At 35.5% G+C, this 20992-nt stretch overlaps 1 protein-coding gene across 2 annotated transcripts in view; it reads left to right on the forward strand.

The window, feature by feature from the left end:
- Nmdar2 (NMDA receptor 2) overlaps positions 1-20992 on the forward strand; it is a 379887-nt gene that overhangs the window by 331653 nt on the left and 27242 nt on the right. For both annotated transcript variants that reach the window (XM_071593793.1, XM_071593785.1), the window contains exons 5-8: positions 396-579; positions 3131-3269; positions 5967-6196; positions 19173-19320. In XM_071593793.1, coding sequence (XP_071449894.1) covers positions 396-579; positions 3131-3269; positions 5967-6196; positions 19173-19320 — 701 coding nt within the window. The remainder of the gene's footprint in view (positions 1-395; positions 580-3130; positions 3270-5966; positions 6197-19172; positions 19321-20992) is intronic.

Here is a 20992-nt window from a genome sequence, read left to right on the forward strand (position 1 = left end):
TCAAATTGACGGGTTCTTACATCCAATACAACAGAACTATATTAATAGAATAGTTTATAATGGGCAATACTTTGACTAGAACCAAATTAAGAAAATAAGGTGATTTCTGTAAATGTCATTCATTGCGGTGAATCAATAAAAATTTTGTTTCTACAATTTCTGTAAAAATGAGCCACACAAACCGTTTCAAAATATCCGAAAATATTATTAAAATAAATGAGGTCCCTTAGACAACGACGATATTCCTTATCAGGGTCACAATTAAGAAAGATCTTCAGCCACCAGGGAAATATTAAGTAAATAAAAAAAATGGTAAATGTTGACCATATTGACGTGAAAGAAGACATGTATCTCTAATTATAATACTAACATATCCATTAAATTTCCTCCCCCAGGAGTCCATTTCGACACAAGCATGACCAGTCTTGTGAATGAAATAGCAACGGCAGTTAAAGTGTATGCTTATGGCGTCGAGGATTTCGTCAACGATCCCCGCAATGAGAAACTATCGCTCAACACTCAGCTATCCTGCGAAGGTGCTGGCGACTCAAGATGGAAAGTCGGTGACAGATTCTTCAAGTAAGCATAGTTGTTGTTAGTCGATCGAAAGATGTGCGATATATCCACAAGCTAAATTCTTCGCAAAAGGTCCACAAAAATTACTTCCTGATTACATAATTATACTCTAGACTTTATTTTTATTTAGCAAATACATTTTACTTTCGTAAAACTAAGTAAAATGTAACGTGTAATCTAGGCCTTTTATATTTATAAAAATTTCATAGTAAAGCACAGATAAAAACGTATATTTGGATTCATATATAAAACCAAGATACCATCATAAAAATTCTTCAAGCTTTAACTAAAGAAATTTTTCAAGTTTTTTTCAAACTTTTTTAAAGTTTTTAACTTTGAAATTTTCGTTGAACTACCTATTGCCAGTGCAGTAATTATATGCCCTCGCGTATTTTTGTTCAAATCGACAGAACCCGAGAGTCAGAGTTAAAGTTAACCACATCTCCAGTGAGATAATTACATTCCGAGTCTTTCTCCCGTAGATCGTATATTTACTGACGCTTAAAAGTGACCACACCATAATACTAATGTGATGAGAATGCATCACAAGAAATAATTTCGCTGCAAATATACGCCGGAATCAACTAAGGAATCTCCCCTTGCAAACCCAAGCCTCTCTCTCCCACCCGTAAAAGAATTTTAATTTTCACCCCAGCACAAATAAATGCTATGATATTTACAAAGGTAATACAATTCAGATACAGACATATTTTCCAATATCAACTCAATGAACAATCACTATTTTACGTCCTGCATGCCTTAATAAGTAACACTTTCAAACAAAAGATTGTAAAATTAAACAAGGAAAATTTTGAAAACTGTGCAGTAACGTTATTTATGATAAGGCCATGTAAATAATACTAACGTGTACTCAGACTATTTTTGGGGAATACTTTGGTAACACAAAGCAATAACCCAAAGGGGAAGCGCGACAAGTGGTTCGAAAAAACTGTTTTTCGACGATTCACTACCGATGTAGTCATTTATATGTATCGGGAAAAATTTATATAAGACGCAGAATAGAACAAACTGATAGGAGATGAGATTCATTTTGAAATTGACTTTAGGGTTCTTTCGTTACAAAGGACCAAACTTGCAATTCCTGCGCTGACAAAAGTAATTTCACATTTAATATTATTATTATTATTCTCGAAATGTGAGTGTATTAGAAACCACGTCACATGTTCACGATTCACATAATAGATAATCTTTAATGCATTTGGATGAAACGCATTCAATTCTATTTTCTAGAGTGAAAAAAATACCATATCCCCTCTAAGTCTCTCAACTTTATTTCAAAGAGAATTCCAAATGAGGGCGAATGTAAGAGAAACCTAATCGCCGGGAACGTTGCCGGAAGACTATTTGGGGAAGCGTGACTGGACTCTAAAGGGCCTAAATAATTCGGATAAATTGCATGGCAGACTCTCTACAGATGTCTTAAATGTAGACCGTGCATCTAAGTAGGTTAACAAAAGTACAGAAGTCACGTCTTGGATAAGTTGGAACAAGCCCAACTTTTTCTTCAAGATGCGACTTTTGCCGAAGAAGGATCTGCGGCGCCTTTAGGAAAAAATCATTTTCATCTACTCTCTCATCTCTGGGTAAAAATTATTCTCACCATACTTATTTATTTTAATTGATATCATAACCTCATGCATTTTAGCAAATTACACATGCACAGATTTCGGCTTAATTAGTTTGAAGTTATTTATGTTTCATGTATATTTATGGCTAGGTAATACTTGAAGTATACAACCATAGTCTCTAGTCGTGGGTCTCGCAACGATTTTTTCTCTAAATAATGTTTTCGAGATAACCCGCTGAGTGCTGAGCATTTTTCATGAGTCGACGTTCGGTTATTCGTTGACTATTAAAAAACGTCGTCGGGATCTGAAAACGTTCCCAGTAGGAAGATATTGCCATCCATTCTAATTTTTAATATGCACTAACAGTATTCGCTCAAATGTTTTCGCAAAATTTTTGCTGACCACGGCCTTTGCCGTTGAAAAAGTGAATGATTTAAATAATGTGCATAGTTGAATTTCATTGCTTAATTTATTAATACTAAAAATTACTCAGTGACTCCTCCTTAGTCTCTGTAATAAATACGTCATTTGTTTGTGAAACAGATAAACTCTTTGTGTCCAAGTATAGTCACTAAGAATATTTTATGGTCTAAAGAATTAATATTAATGAATATCATAGAAATCTTTTATTTATCTTATTTCTTTTTCGCGTAGCGTTGCTCTATGCATGAATTATTTTACATGAGATATGTCAACAATTCGTTGCAATTATTACCAAATTATTCCGTGGTTAACAGTAATCTGGTCATTTCGATGAACGCGTTTCAAATACACATTCGGATCTAACAAAGAACTCAGTAGACTCGGTAGACAAGCAATGAAAATACTCATCTATTACTGGAATATTACATTCTTTTTTGATAACTGTAATTAAATCGGTAAATCATGTTGACTTCCCTAAGGTTAAAAACAATTATAACTGTTTAAAATAATAAGTATTGAACTATGCTCATTTTATTTTAAAGATATCTACGAAATGTAAGTGTTGAAGGTGATCCTGGGAAACCTAACACCGAATTTACTGCTGATGGAGTTCTCAAAGCTGCCGAACTGAAGATCATGAACCTAAGGCCGGGAGTGAGCAAACAATTAATATGGGAAGAGGTGAGTGCTAAAACTAAGCCTAAAACTCAGGACTCATTTTTTAAGTTTACAAAGCGCAGATAGCTCCTTGATTTTTCAAATGCTCGCATATGCATATTGGTATTAGGGCCACTTAATATTTTCTGGAAGTTCACTGGCACTTTTTCATAAATGGCAAGTTTCATAAATGTCATAGACCAATTTTTACAATCTGTTAGGCGACTTCGATGTAGCTTGTTTTTATTACCGTTAACCAAGCGAACAATTTTACATTGATCCCATATCATCACAACTATGAAAACTGCTTGTGACATTTGATTTTAGTGATGACGGTTACGCTGAAACTCGCCTATCGTATAATTCTTATTACGCATCTAAGGAGAATTATTAGTTAGCTAAGTGCAATAAGACATTGCTGCAAGCTATTTAGACTTACTAAACATCTCTTATCCATTCTAACTGTACAGACTAAAAACCTTATTCAACTGACGTAACTTTTTCCAGGAAGTTTAACATGCAACTCTTTTCCCATACCTAGTTTTCAGTGGAGGAAAAAAATATTTTCCCAGCACTTTAGCATTTTAAAAATGTCAGCAGTCTTCCTAGACGAGGAAGCCTGTTTACCATCATTTTGTAATAAATAAAAAATAAACACACTACTTTAATTTTCCATGAGAATTGAAAGGTAATTAATTATTTAATTCATATTGCCTTAACCCTGAAAACTCTTGTTGAAAAAGGAGTTATTGAGGTCCAATATGGGACTAAAAGAAGCTAATACTTACGTAAACCAGCTATTCACAGACTAAAATAGATCATTACATTGAAAAAAATTAAATATCACTCTCTCTTCTGCGTTTAAGCTACACGTGTTTGACGTCAACAACCGTGAAACGATGCGCATCGACTGATTACAATCGCCATTTCTTGAGCAATCTCAAGATGAATGATTTTATATTACCTAAGATTGCTATGCAAGTAAAATCAACCATCACATTTCTCCTCAAGGGAACCTTCATTTGCATGGCTGATTGGAAATATTCCCACTTAAATAAGGATACCAAAGATATTAAATGATTTCCGACTAAAAACAGCAAAATTGGAATATGTAAGACGTAACCTTTGAAAAATGTTCATTCAAAAACAAGATTCTTGCTCCAAAAATGTCTTAATTGTTTAGATATTTGCACATTTGTCAGAACACACAAAACGAAGTCTACGTTTTACATTATACTTTACGATGCCACTAAATAGCTAGCAGGCATGTCCGTTGCAACAGTTCTACGGAGACTCAAAAAACTTGCGGCAATAGATTACCATTGATTCAGCGCAAATAAAACTGTTCATCGAATAAGATTTGAAATACTATATATTTTGCTCTTAAAGAATTAGAACAGCAGGACACTCAACTTCCGAAAAAAGTCATTTAAATAACAGCGATGCCGCCATCACCCATTCAGGGGCTAATTTTGAGCATGACTCATTGCGAAGGGCACTCAAATAGGGTAATTATTCAACATAAGACTTTGAAGCTAAGGAACAATATAGCGCCCAAACGCTTCCTCCGGTCTTTAATGAATTAGACTTCATTTTGGCTCGTCTTGATGCACCTCGTAAATCTAAACTGCTCCGAGCGACGTAAAACTATCGCAGCCAAATTGACTCTCAGCCAATCTGGGCCAACATAATAAAATTATCCCTTTCCCTAGTTCTCTGCGCACGAGACTTCCCACACATTGTCGAAAATGATTGCATCTACCTGCTTAGGTATCATATTACTTTCTTTCACTTGTATCCTGGAGGATTAAATATTGAGTAATTTATCTCGTAAAATCATTGAGGAGGAGGAATCGAGAGCGGCAGAATCATGAAGATGAGAAGAGGACGGACTATGTGTGAGACTTTAAGAAGTTCACTATTTCTTGTGTTTTTGTTTCTCAGAACAGTCTTCTAACTATTTTCATAGAATGATGATTCCGTGGGAGTTAGACACAAAATATTTGGTGGCTTTTCAAACAGCCACAAACAAATAAACGTATTTTTTTAACTTTGAATAAGTAATCATCATCACAGGTTAAAAATCTAAGGAATGATTTGTAACTGTTCTCATAGGTATCCTATTCCATAAAATCAATTCATCCCTTCATTCTTCACAACCTCTGATGTCTTTAATTAAGCTGTTTACTATACTTTTTTATTCATTCTTGGCTTTGCTCTACAATTATTCACCTCTGTGAATGCTTATTTTCTTCACTAAACTACCGCTCAGCAATCCAATAAATCGGTATTCAGAATTCACACCAATAATTTCTCTGAACTTCTCTTTTTTGTTTCTTCCGCAAACTCATTTCTCCACCCATGTTTACAAGTAGCTCATTTGTTAATCGGCTCAACCGAGTAACAAATGAAGAAATAGCAATATTCCCTATTATCACCTCATTTATGACGTTTCCTATTTTCGTATCTGTTTCTGTCATCGCCATCGTCTCACATCTGCTGAGAACAGTAAGACGCACAATAAACCATAATTTTAAACTCTTAAATCTAAAAAAAGGGGCAAAAGGAGTAATTACTAAAGAGCCCATGTCAGAACTGGATTTATCTACTCCATAACCATGCTCAGTCGAGCTCATGACTTTAATTAATTGTGAGAGCGAGTGAGAGGTTCCCTATCGCGCACAAATAAGTCGTTCCCTAATCAAATCATCACATTCACAGATTGGCGTATGGAAATCGTGGGAGAGAGAAGGACTGGACATCAAGGACATTGTTTGGCCCGGAGGCAGCCACACGCCGCCACAAGGAGTGCCGGAGAAGTTCCACATGCGGATAACGTTCCTGGAGGAGCCGCCGTACATAAACGTGGCGCCTCCGGATCCCATAACGGGAAAGTGCTCAATCAACAGGGGCGTTCTCTGTCGCTTCGCCGCCGATTCCGATATGAGTGGGTAAGTGCTTAAATTCCGCTCGGGAAGGGCTTTCTCAGAAACTACCCTCAGACCGAAATGCCGAGACCTTAGAGAGTTTTTTCTTGGAATTCCAAGTTCAAAGTAAACACGGTAGCTAATTTCCAATTCCGACAAAGTTGACGCCTAGACGAAGAGATGCTGTGCTAATAGTACGATGCGTGCAACTATGTAACTTCTTACCAAGATCAGATACTCTTCGAGTACATCAAATGATTGCAGGGAGCAAAATCCTTCGGATGGTGCAATATTTCATTATTCCAAAATTATAACGCAGGTGATAATTTATGTTTACATACCCATAGAGTTAAAAGACTAGTAAATGTTTCCCCTGTGATAAGCTCCTATCTTTCATGTAAAATTTTCATGCTGAAAACTAACAAGTACAAAATTGTTTTTTCAAAATAAGTGTGAATAGAATTAACATATTATTAACGCTATAGATAAGATATAAAGCTATAGATAACAATACTATTAACAAGTTATTAAAGCTATACACAATTATTTATACTAATAAAACTTTAAGGTAAATCTCATGGAAATACAATGTTTATGACATATTTTGTGTGAATTCAGCATTGGAAAAATGTTAGGAAAGGTAGCATGAACAACGAAAGAAGATAGTTATCATTTTTGAGAAATAATTTAGATTCTTTCGGGCGTTCGTCATTACAGAACACTGGTACTGATCTAGGAATCAAACAAAAACATCTGATCGTTTACGGTTGATTTTAATAAAGTATGCTAGATTAATAAACTGACCGACCAAAAATAGGGGAAACAGGACTTTAAGTATGTTCCTGAATTCTAATGGTGTCCTTAGCTGCTTTCGTGATTTACATTACCACCGTTTCAGGATTTATGAATAAAGAAGATAATAACAATTTATCACGCTTCGTCCTTACAAAGATTACTCACTCTTTTACAAATCCTCAGAGCCTGAATAATTAATTATACTACTTTCAAGCTTAAAGTAACCATGGTAGAGCGTATAATATTAAGTTTTTATGGTTGCGTTTTTCATTTGTACAAATTTGTATTCACTGTCACCATTCTACGCATATAAAATCTAAGAATGAAACGTATCCAAGGGAACGCTAATAATATTTTGAGAATATTTTCCCCGGGAGAACGGCGTTTAAGGTACTCTTCTCCTCCAACCAGAGGAATTGGGTCTGCTTGAAAGGTATAACAGTAATGCACACTGTACGAATGACGCGTATGAATTAATGGATCATAAATTAAACAAAACAAAAAAGCCATTTATTTCTAAACACAGCCCAGAAAGCACTATGGGTATATTTATTCGTACACATTCATTTAGTGTCATTATATTTTTGCATATAAATGTGGAATTTCTGAGTTTTCAACAATACTTTTTTGCAGCTACAGAACAGTTAGTTTCAAGAGTATTAGAGCTTGTATTTTGCTTTCGCAACAGCGTTACTGAACAAATAAAGGTACCACTTTCGGTATTTAATGCCCATGCAATGCAGCTACTAAATAAAAATAGCGCCCTTTCCCAAAGTTCTCATTACTCACAAATTCTATTTAAATGTACTTACTTTTTAATGATACCACTAACGTGAACATATCGTATTCGTAAGATTTGCCATAAATATTTCAGCGCATGTTGCTCATTGTCACCAAAAATTGTTTTTCAATATCGCATCCGTGATATTTTATCATAATTTATAATTAATCTACACTATAGAAAACAATTTACACATTTCTAAATCTAGATTGGTATACTTCATAACCATGTAGACTGATTGCTCTGAACCACTTTATTGCCAGAAATTAAAAAATTATTAAGAGATATTTCGGAGCCAAAACGTTCAAAATAAGTAAATGAATCTTGAAAAACCGTTCCGTGAAATCCAACGAATATCTTTCGTGCCTGCTAGAGGTCATTTCTAGGAGTAGGCACAAATTGTGAACTGTTCGAGTTAACAAATGAAAATTGTGATTTAAATTTATCTCCCTTTAAGGTCAACGTTCAATGAACTCGCTGATAGCGTAGGGTGTCTATTTTTCAATTTTATTTTAACATAAAAATAACGTCCGCTTCTGGAGCGCGGATCAGCTTAAAAAATCGTACACCAGGATTGCTGCGCATCAAAGATAAAAACAGACGCCCAGAGTACCGATGCGGATGCGTATAAATTTCGCGTGCTTGAATTTGGCACGATAATTTTATGACCGCCAAATATACTGTCACCAAAGTCACGATATCAGGGACCTAATTACACTACGTTTTGAGATTAAAAAACAAATTGTACAAATGCGTGATACAACCCATAAATATCTTTTCCCTTCCTACAAATAATTGCCGGCCCCGGTGGCGGTGGGTTAACGTCCAGACCCCGTCTAGGCGGGAATCGAACCCGCGACTAGAGGTCGCGGGTTCGATTCCCGCCTAGGTGGATTTTCCTCCCTCTAGGGCTTGGTTGTACGTGATTGTCTTCAATGTAATGTTAGGCGGAAGAGTTAAGCGGAAGAAGGGACCATAAGTCTCAACCTCGCCCAATTAAGTCGATAAATAAATGTCTTAGATGTAGATACAGGAATTATTTGTATATATGAAGACACTAACTTTGCTATCACTTATAATGACACTAGTAGAGATAACTAGAGTTATTAATTTAAATAGTAACATAAAGCTAATTGTAAAATCATGCCTGTATACATTTATTCCTTCATTAATTCTATAGACTATAAAAATCCATAACATTAACGAAAAAACACTAGAGGATGATAACCTTGAATTTCCATCATTACCGATCAAATGCCAATTATATCTTTAAAATATGTAGTCACTGTTGTCATTCATATAAAGGGTGCAGCAACATAACTTCCTTTTTTACAATTCAATTTGCATAGGAAAAAAGAAAGTTATGTCGCCGCACCCTGTATTACAGAAAATGAAAATAATGGCCGGTAGCAGTGAATTAAGGATTTTGAAAAAATGTTCATCGCACACAATGCTTGAATAAAAACTGTGTCGTGCTCCATCACACTAAAAGATTTAACTTAAACAGAACAGACAACAAATTTCAAATGTAACGCTAGCTAAAGGTTAACACATACCTACACATGAACCAAGACAGAACTATGGACAACGAACCTAACATAATAAACAGCACAAGTTTCAATTTGATCAGGAGTGAAAAAATCTATCCACACCAATAAAAATACTAGTAAATGACATAACGAGTCAAACATTTCCATTTCTTTCCATTCCCCTTTCTTCTCCTGTCCTCCCGCCCCTCACCCCTTCTAACCTCTCCTGCCCCATTAAACTTGAGCACCTACCCCATTCCGAATACTCACTTGAAAGCGGACTGGCTGCACCGTCGTCTTTCCAGTGCTTTCAGCCCTTCCCACAAGTTTCCCTGTTCGCCGTCATCTCTGCTGACCGAAATAGCATCATACTATATATTATCGATATAGAATATTTACTCCATTTATCGTCATTTTTATACTATACACCATCCTTTCTTCCACATACGAGGTTTACGTTCTCTGGGGTCATTACATTGGAGGTTGTAAAAACTGAAATAGAGGCCCTAAACGGTGGACGAGGCTTTTTGCTAACTCAATCTACATAAATTACTCCACGAAGGCTAATTTTAAATTCTACAGCTTAACCGGAATAATTAGATAAATGGAAGCCGAAGTGTAAAGTGACCAGGCTGGGGGTATTGATAATTTGACTCGTGACACACGTGGAAATTGATTTTTCTCCGAGTGTTTGACGAAGTAACGCTAAACAGCTTCCTAATTTTCTTCGAAGGGGCTACGTTTTAAAAGAAAAATATATTAAACGCAAAAAAACAATGAGGAATATGTAGAGAGGGAGAGAATAAAATGAGCATTATAAATACTTTATATGAATTTACTAATGTGATCTTAAAAGAATCTTTCAATATTCTTGGTGCTACTGAAGTCTTTGCCTTTGGTACTCAAATTTAGACTTAATTGCCCATGCTTTTCACCATTAATAACAAAATACCCAAGCATCACAACTTAAGGATCATAATTTCCGCTAGCCCCTATGAATAATTAAATAGCTATTATCCGTGCAAAAATACGGAACTCCAGTTGACGGTAATGTATACGTAACGGGTGATATATTTAAAGCATCCAGCTAAATACCTCAAATTTCAAGTAGGTCCTCAGCAAGAATATGTAAAATGTATGTGAAATAAAAAACAAGAAACCTTTTTCGATGAAATATGTTATTTTGAGCACTAAAAAACCATATAAGTAAACCAGCGCACGTAAAAATGTGCTTGATATTTCCATTAGGATCCAATTAGTGGTAATATTCCTGCTTGACGAATTTTACAACAACCCCCACTGAATCATTCGTTTCAAGAGCACACAACACCATTCGTGTAAACCTCCTTCCTTCAGGTTTTGGCTTATCAATTAACTTAGAAATCACGCCGCTTCCCGAAGGCATTAAAACAACGCCGAGTGACGGAATATCCGCACTGTGCTTGAAATGCTCTAATTGGTCGGCAAACTTTTCATTTTCTTGACGAGGGAATATCCCGATTTCCAAGTAGTCATCCACGGCAGAACCGCAAGAAGATCAAAAGACTGGCTCCAAAACCGACTCCAACCCATTTCTTTCCTCGTTCCCCAATCTGCATTCTCCCATTTATTAATTAGCGCGCTCTCCTTAATTGACTGCTGAGAAAGATGAGAAGGTAGGACAATAGCCCAATCAACGAGGCACCAGAGTTAGATCAACTGAGAGAGGTTCCGTTCTCCTTCCGAAATAAATTTTACCTAACCAAAATATCTCAATTGGGAGGCAACGGGGGATTTTGGCGAGTTCAAAAGCTCTTATTTTTAATCTCCCATTGAAGTGGCTAGTTTGAAGAAGCGTGCAGAAAGGAGAGGAGGATCGCTGTTAATGGATAAATTAATTGGTTCAGTCTTCAATACACAGAGAATGAAGAACCAGATTTCGTCTTGTTGTTTTCTCTAATCAAGACTCCTAGGTGCCCACAAAAAATTTCGAAAAATTATTGAAGAATTTTTTTACCTTAAGACACTTGGGACACACCTTTTTGTGATTTCGTGAAATCGAAAATTCCCATTTGACAGGAGGAGCAGTAATAAAAACGACCCTTCGTACATATCTTGCAAGACGCGATATCCTATTTATCTCAACAGTTTCAGCCTCAACTTTGTGGAAGTTCATTTTAATAAATGAAAAAGAAAAACTTTGTTCCAATCCACCACTTTATTTCAGGTACGACTAGTTTCGACGCTACGGCGTCATCCTCAGGTACAATGAGGTACCTGAGGATGACGCCGTAGCGTCGAAACTAGTCGTACCTGAAATAAAGTGGTGGATTGGAACAAAGTTTTTCTTTTTCATTTATTACGCGATATCTTATTGAAATCCCCAAATTCTTCTATTTGAGAAGTATGGATGACCTTAACAAAGTTAATTCTCCGAAATCCTTCGTTACATATCATTACAAAAACGGTTAAAAGGAAATAATGAACAATTAGGTACCGGCGTCTTTCTGAAGTCTTTTGGCTACTTTCTGATTTTTCGTTTTGATCATAATGTAATGCGAGTCTGTGATTTTCGGTCGCTCTCCAGTGAATGTTTACGAACAATGCAACACTAACATAGATAGTGACATTGATTGATAGTTCTAGATAAATGCGGCACCAAATGCCATAAAAAGACGATGCAGGGTTACGTTATCCTGTCCATTGACTGTATACAAATATGTTTACAGCCATTGAAAGAGAAAGCGAACAACTGTCATTTATAATTGAACCATTAGTAATAGCGATACACTGATATACGAGTTAAGTAAATGTAAATGAGTTAAGTATTACAATGGCGCCAGATCGATAACCAAGCCCACTGGCACTAGTTTATATTCCGACAGAATACGATGATGACAAACTCGAGCAGTATGACTCTATCGTAGAAGTATTAAAAATATATACAGGGAGGATACAATTCAATTAGAGTAGAAGATTGGAATGCAATGGTCGGAGATGGCCACGAAGGAAAATATTTAGCAAGGTATGGCCTAGGGAGACGAAATGGAGAATAAAGGTTATTAGATTTCTATGGATTATACAAATTTATGGTGGCAAACAAAACTTCGGAACCACTCAAAAATACTAACAAATGAAAGATGCCAGAAGATGTTAAGATACCAAACTGACTAAATCCTTTATAAGATGTTTGGGAATAAAATGAAGGGCTGCAAAAGTTATCTGTGAGCAGATGCCTACAGAGACTAGTACTAATGAAGTCCTAGCTCAGAGTAAAGATGATAAAGAAAAGAAAAAAGACTCAAAGGCTGTTGGATAAATTGAAGGAAAAGAAGCCAATGGTTTTCCAATGGAAAACCGAGATCAGTTATGAAAATCCTGTACAAATAAATGCAGTATAACCTTGTTCAAGGAAAAGTTGAAGCAGCTTGCAGAACTACGGCTTCAATAAACGAAGAGCAATCATCAATGGCATTCGCGATAGTAATTGCGAAATTCTTATTAGAAATGAAGATACCGTGAATCCGCCGAAAGACTATTTAAAGAATACATGCATTAATGACGGAAAAGGAATGCATAGTAGAATAGTGGAAGAAGAAAATTCAATTGATGATGACGTGAAAAGAAACGTCCTCAGGGCTGCATTAGGCACAAATCTAAAGAACTTAACGATAAACAAAGCACCAGAGTTTGACTGTTTACCCTCGGACCTAATAAAAAAATTCAGGGAAAAGATTCTGACACACATAAAACCTAACATGTGATACCTATATGATAGGAGAAATACCGATGGCCAGTATGATAAATGTATTCGTCCGTATGCCATAAATGAAAAGTTCAAGCAAATGCGAAAACTTAGAAAAATTAGTGAGACTACTGAAGATTATGATAACAACATTGACAGTGATGATCAATCATAGAATTGAAATGAAGAAGAATTACCTGAGATTCAGTTTGGGTTTAGAACGTAGGAACAAAAACATCTTATCATGCTCTCAGACTGACCGTAGAGGATGTAGAGAGATCACCGAGTAATTACATTCGTCCATCTGAGAAAGTTTTTGATTACGTGGATTAGAACATGATGAATCGCAAAAAGAAAAGTGAATGAGTTTAAACGGAAGGAGAATGATTCATGCTATGTAAAGAGAGCGGGCGGCAGTGATTAAATGAGGTGAAAACTGAGAGGAAGGACGAAGAGTTACTTTTTGATTGTCGGCTTTCTCCATTGGTGCTCTTAGATCAGGGGAAGCCATCATGTCCTTCAACATGAATTTAATTTAATTTCCAGTGAGAAAGCGATTGACGAGATCAGAACGGTGGCGCGGGGTACGAAGAAATAAGAAGCATGCTGAGATTTGCGGACGACATTTGTAGTTATCCTTGCAGAGAAGAAAGAATACCTGATATTTATTTCTAACCTACCTAAAGAAAGAGACAAAAACGTTCGACGCCAAAATATTCATTATAAATAAAACTAGAATAATGACCTGCAGTCGGAATAGATAGGAAAACCTCCAAATAAAACTATAAAAAAACATACCGGAACAAGTGAAATATTTTTGCTATACAAACAGCAAGATCACAACCGATGGAAGAAACAATACGGATATAGTTAACAAATGGAAATCCTTAGAAGATGTGCCATCAAAAGATACAACTAATAACGGCAAATATTACTAATATTGACATAAAGAAGAGATTGGTTAAAACGTATGCATGGAATTCATTTTCTATGAGTGTAAGCAGCAGCAGAGAAAAGAAGATGGGGAGGCAATGGAAATGCGGTGCTACCGCAGAATGATGTAGCAGCACAGATAAAATAAAATATAAAGTTTTACTTCAAAGAGTGTGGGAAGAGGAAAACCTACAAAGAGCCCTCAACAGAAATGAAAGAGAAATCAATTGGACGATTCCTAAAGCTCCCTCGTATACGAGACGATTATTAAAGGTCACGAGTGGGAGAAGAACTACAGAGGAAAGCCATGGATGAATTACGAAAAGCGGGCGATGGAAGATGTGAGCGTACGGAAATATGGAAATATAAAAGGTTTGGCCGGTACGGAGCATAGGTTGTTCCGACAAACGATTTCTCATTTTAATGATGATGATTTGATTAATATCTTCCATAAAAACTACAAATACTGACATCACATTGTTTTAAATCAACAACTTTCAACGATTTAGGTTTGTCGAGAATAAATCATAACGAGTGTACACCGTTTCAAGTCATGGATTTTTCTCTAAAGTTTATAATTCAGGAGCATCTTTCTTAAATAGTTAAACGCTAATTACGACTCTCTACATTTGTGCCGATTATGGAAGCAGAATTTTTTCGATATCATTGACGTTCTTTTCTGAGAAAATTGTCCCCCAAACTTAAAAGGCATCTCACCCTTTTTATGTCTTTCATACTATTTCTCTGAGGTATTAAATTTATTCCAGTTAATATATCAATTTACTGCATTCACAGCCTTAGTTCTCCCATTGCCAATTTCATACCCCATTTCCTCCTACCAACGATTTGTAATTACGTGGAGTGATAACGTATTTGAGCCAAAATGGTTACTCCATAGGTGTAAAGGTTAGGGACGTCGGCTCTAAATGAAACATTCCACTTCTGCAACAGCTACCACTTCCTTTAGGAGAGCTCTTCAGTTGATGACTCTCAGGCAAGACTTATCTGACGGTCGGCAATTTTCTCCTTCCATCATTCTATTACCCCTGCGTTGACGAGGTTTATAACACTCTCTCATTCGCGAGGGAAGGTTTTCCATGATTCACATTGACGCAAACACTGGAGAATAGTAGAACTTCGCCATGATTGAAAGTACAAGGTTTGTAGAGAAAGTATTGGTTACAATTTTTTCCTAACATGTGCGTTAAGTGCTGAATTCAGACCGTCTGTTAAGTGTGTGCATAGTCGCAGATCGTATTGGCATTGATAAGATGAGAGTGCATACCATTATCACTGAATATTGGGCATTGCGAAAGCTCTGCGCTAAACTCGTCCCGAAGGATTTGACGGACGACCAAAAGAGAATCGAGTGTCTGCTTGCAAAGCCCTTCACGCGTACCCTTAAGGACCTTCTGGAATCCGCCTACCAGGGAGCCTTCGAGCCATGGAAAAACCGCTGGTAAAAGTGTGTCGACGTTCAAGGCATGTCCTTTGAAGAATTTTGAGGCATTGAAGCAGTATCTGAAATAAATTTATTTTTCCAAATCTTTTTCCGATACTTTTTGTACAAACCATGTATACTGCTAAAACAACGAGTTAAGCAGCTGTGGAACGAGGAGAGATTAAATATGTTGGCAACTTTGTTTTTTAAAACAATTCAAGTCAAACACATAACAAATGAAATCAGCTCTATGCCCTATCGTGCAATGAATGACAAGGATCACCAAGGGCTTTCTACGTAATACATTAAATTGCGTATCTGGAAGAAATCTGCTGTGCGCTGCTGAGAAGTCATTACCGAGGAACTCCTGGTGAGTAAAATCACGTCGTTGAACATTAAAGAGAATGCTTGAGCTTGGCAAAATTGGGGATGTACTGCTCTTTTTTGAGAATTACCGAAGAACCCCGAATAACATGCGGAAAAAGTTCAAATAAAATATATGTATGTCGATTTACATTGCTTGTTCGAATAGTGGTTGAGAAATACATATAACATTCTGAAGCCATGGTTTAAATTGCCTAATGGCAGGAGAATGGGCACAGAAAAAAAATCGTATATTATTTAATAAGGTACTCAGGGGAGGAAGTGTCGTTGCCTAACCCTTTAAGCGGGTTGCTCTGAAGAAATCCCGAATTTTCCTGCGTACAATAGAGCTCTCATAAATATGTACAAAAAAGCTCAAATGGGCCAACAGTTTGTCACGAATGTGGGAGTAACATCTCCTGCAGGATAATAAATTTCTTCTTCTGAAGAGGAGGGGCGGATTTTAGCTCGGGAAGGATAGAATAAAACCAGCAGAAAAATTCCGATTTTCATGGAATAAAGAAGGTTGGGGAGGGAAGCTAATGGAGAGCGGTGGATTTAGGAGGCGGAGCGGAGGATGGGATGAGAAGTCGTGTTGCAGGGTTGGGTACTGCCGCCGAGTATGAAAGGCTGGAAAACACCGGTTGATGGAATGACGGTATCTAACTGATTTTAGAGCCCGACAACCTCGTAGATGGCAGGGTTCGCCTTCTTTCTGCGCAATAGTTTAGGAGGTACGTCGTGAAGCTCGATACAGGCAACCAGAAAGGTGGTTTTGGATGCATTTAACAAAATTTGGTGCAGGAAGCATTAATTCTTGGTGTGCTGAAGCCACTCAAGACACTAGAATGTGGTGGATCGCTTTCAGAGTTAAAGCAACACCAATCCTACAAGGTTTTCTTCTACCTCTGTTTTTTTACAAATACATTCTTAAGAATAACTGACTTACTGGAATGACTGTGGGAGTAGAAGTATAAACTGAGAAACAACAACCGACCATATGAAGAAAAACTTCATTCAATTTAAATTATGAGTTTCACTCATTTTCTTTTATAAAAACTATAACCATTGTCTCTTAAGGTCTGAACTTGTCTTAGATTACCTGAGGCATCACAATACAAACATGTTCGACTTTCTCCTTCCCATTACCCCTAGCCACCCTTTTCTGTAATTCTTGGAGCTCCTTAATATTTGTCTCCCATGGCTTTGAATGAATAATTCCACCTTCTCTTCATCAACCTCCATCCATAATAAAACTCACCCAATCTGACTATAATTACATTCTGTGCCATTTTACTGGCAGTTTGTGACACTTTCACCAGCCATCACTACAATAAGCTAAGGATGAGGGTTTTGGGGTAATGTCTACCCTGGTTCAAGAACATCAAGCATTCACTGGCACATCCTATCATCCTGTAACTCTTAGCAAGGAGTTATAATTTTTTACACTTGCTCCAATGTCTTTCAAGAGGATTGTTTTCTTAGTGATTCTGTTATTTGAGCCTCCTAAGATGTGAAATTTAGCTGTTTTACCTATGTTTAATGGCACAAACTCATAAACAAAACTAGATCCTAAAATAATTGATGCATAGATAACAGTCCTTAAGCTTAATGTTACTTCCTCCATATTACTTGCATATATAATTGCAAAGAGTACTTGCATATATATATATATATATATATATATATATATATATATATATATATATATATATATATATATATATATATATATATATATAAATATATATATATATATATATATATATATATATATTTATTTATTTATTTATTTATTTATTTATTTATTTATTTATTTATTTATTTATATATATATTTATATATATATATATATATATATATATATATATATATATATAGGCAAAAATGTTATCTCACTTCAAAGAAATACCCCAAAACAATAAATTGCATGAATTCTGGATTATATTTCATCAAATAAAGTTATTTTCTCCAACGAAAACCAAATCGGTGTTTACAGATGCAGTCATTAAAAAAATTAAGAGAATATATGTGGTTTGATGGTTTAGATAATACTGTTTATTATGGTGACGACAATGAAAAGCTTCACAGGCCAATAGGTTCAGATCCCATTCTAGCACACTTGTGCGAATGAACATTTCATAAATACTTGAGAAATAATCTGTGCCATAATTCTTCCCCAAATACCATATTCAGTGTTTACAAAGAGAAAGGATGGGTGTGAGGGTAGTTTAAAACAAATGACAAGTCAATTTTAACATGGTGCAGCTGAAGAATTCATGCACGTACTTATATTACTGTCTCAAATTTTTACAAAGCAAAAACTCTAAAGAAAGTGCATGCAGGATTTACTCCTGAAATTGATTTCCAGTTAATCAGAAAAAATATCCTTTTTTATGAACTTAAAACTCTAAAAATTAAATAAAAATTGATAATGTACTTACATTACATTAGAGTTTCGAAAGGCTCACAATGTGAATCGTCTCTTCTGTTCATGGACTCCATCATTCATACATGCCAATTCACACCAATGAGTTCACTGTAAGAAAGATATACAGGGCTAAGAAATGCAACTGTAGTAACTTCCACTTTCAAAACTGAAGGTGAATGAAAGAAGTGGATTAAGATAGAGAAAAGTATGAAAAATAGAAATTAATGTAGACTCCATAAATACCTAAATATTTAAATTTAAGTCTTATCATTGAAAGAGGAAATTCCTGTTTCATAAAAATATTAACCCTTAGGATCAGGGTCTACAATTATTTTTCAACAAATTATATTTCAGCAACATAGTATATAGAATATACTATACTGCCCTAAGTGGGGAGTACTTTGGTCATACACTTCCAGCATGTATTAACTGCTTCCTTGTCACTCTTCATCACATTACTATGAATACTTTTTACCATATATTATTAGAAAATCTGTATTTGTCTGATTCTCCTTTCTATTAAGTAAACAACAGATATTCTGGGAATAACTAATGTTGAAAGTAACTTTCTCATTTAAAAATGTGAAATTATCAAATTTTAAAATTCAATATAATTTCCTTTCATGGGTCTATGAATATGTTGGAGGCATCAATATTTATTTAACTTGGAGGTACAGTGTAATGAAGGATGATGTTCTTAATAGAAAATATCAGGCTATAGGGTAAAAGTTTAGCTTTGACAGTACCTCTAATAGAGAGTCAATATTGAAATATTTCAGACAGTAGGGACTCATATTTCTAACAATTATGCAAGCCCCATCACGTGAGTCAAAAGCTGAAAAAATGGTTTTTGAAAACAGCCATGAACACTCTTCATGGTGAATATGCATTCAATAGTTTGGTAAACATGCATTTGACTGCATGCAATTTACCTCCGCGGTATTTCCCATGAACATATCTTCAAAAGCTGAATTTATTAATGAAAATTACTCTCTTCTTTTAGGTTGGATGTTACCCAAGCTCATCGGAATGCTAGCTATTATCAGTGCTGCTCCGGATTCTGTATTGACCTCCTTGAAAAATTTTCAGAAGAGCTTGGTTTTACATATGAATTGGTTCGTGTGGAAGATGGAAAGTGGGGAACACTGGAAGTAAGTTCAAATTATTCAATATAGTAATTTTTCCACAAGCATCCATAGCAATGTGATAGATTCTGGCTCAACAGCTCTTATAAATTTACAACAGGAACGACATTCAGAACAATTTGAAAAAATAATTTACATTCAATTAATAATTCTAATAACAAGTTAAAGAAATGCAGTATAATAAGTCATACATGATAGAAACATTACCATTACAATGTCTACATACTCAGGGATGCAAAAATTAGGCTGTATCTGTGCACCTGTTACAGATATTACACTCAAAATATGCATGCATCGCATTAACAAATACTCTTGAGTGCATCTGCAACAATTAAGCTCTCCTGAATATTATCAAGTTGATTCTTTCAGCTGCAACAATTTGCAGATAGCTTTTAAAGAAATTGTATGTAATGTGGGTTGTAGGTGTTTCAGGATACTGAATTGTATGCTCGGGGATTGAACTTGCGCAATGATCAAATCTAGTGGTAAACAGAGTAGTTCCAAAAAAGCATGAACTAGACTGATTGATTTTCATACATTTAGTAGAGGGTAATTCATTAAATTGAGACTAAAATGTGTACAGTGAATAGGAAAAAAAAGTAGGATGAGGTAGCGTGCTGGACAGAGTTCTTGGCCATGGATTTGTGGTCCCAGTTTCAAATCTGAGACAACCGGTCAGGAATAACAGTACGTAGTGGAATTTTTTTGTGACTAAAATTTCATTGTAAACAGTATTATGGCCCAGGGAAAGGTATTGGCCACCTACCCAACTGTAAATGTGTACATTTCAGATGCTTTAGCAAGTTAGCTTGAGATAACCTCTTCCCTCATCTGTAAAAGTCATCCTTCATGTTGGGTCCTGGAGACGGATAGGCCTAAGAAATGGACTCAGCAGTATCCAAGGTCTTAAAAAAACTCCAGATGTGAATGGACTGTATTGGGAATGATGCGCACACACAATACAATGGATTGATACATTGCTAGCTGTAACCCAGAATTTTATAAGAGATATCATCACCAAAGCCCTTCAGCGGTCATCATGTACACTCATTTCACTTGATAATTTGGTATGAGCATGAGATATTCTTCTGGAACAGCAATTACTTTGCTATGCTGATAGTTTGTTTTTCTAGGTTGGTAAATATCAGGATTTTCTTAAATGTTCTAAATGAATATGAAGTTGCCAGGATATGCAAGTTGGAACATGAGAATATTTATGTGGAAATTAATTTCCTAAACTATAATTAATTAAAAATTTTCATTATAAAAAAAACACTAATCCTAAACTAAAATTAATAGCAGAGATGATATTTTTAAAATAATTAATGCCTCAAACTACTAGAAATTATTTGTAACAGTCAAGCTCAAGTTTTTTTGCTGTCAAACTTAATTTATCTCAATAAAAAAAAGTCAACTATCTCTTATTTGATAATTATCAGCAATAATAACTGAAATTATGATTTGAAATATAAAATTACAGCCATCAATTCATTTAACAACTGGCTTTCATTGAGAAAGCTGATTTATTTACATATTTCCTTCCCAAATAACAACATCGAGCCAACCAACTAATCCAACCAACTAATCTAAATTAATTCATTACATGTATTTGTTATGTTCTCACAATTTTGATTTCTCTAGCCAGCAGATAAGTGTGGAAAATATTGTTATATATAGT

This window comes from Hetaerina americana, unplaced genomic scaffold, assembly GCF_022747635.1.
Source record: "Hetaerina americana unplaced genomic scaffold, ioHetAmer1.1.p SCAF_1, whole genome shotgun sequence".
Taxonomy (NCBI): Eukaryota; Metazoa; Arthropoda; class Insecta; order Odonata; family Calopterygidae; genus Hetaerina; species Hetaerina americana.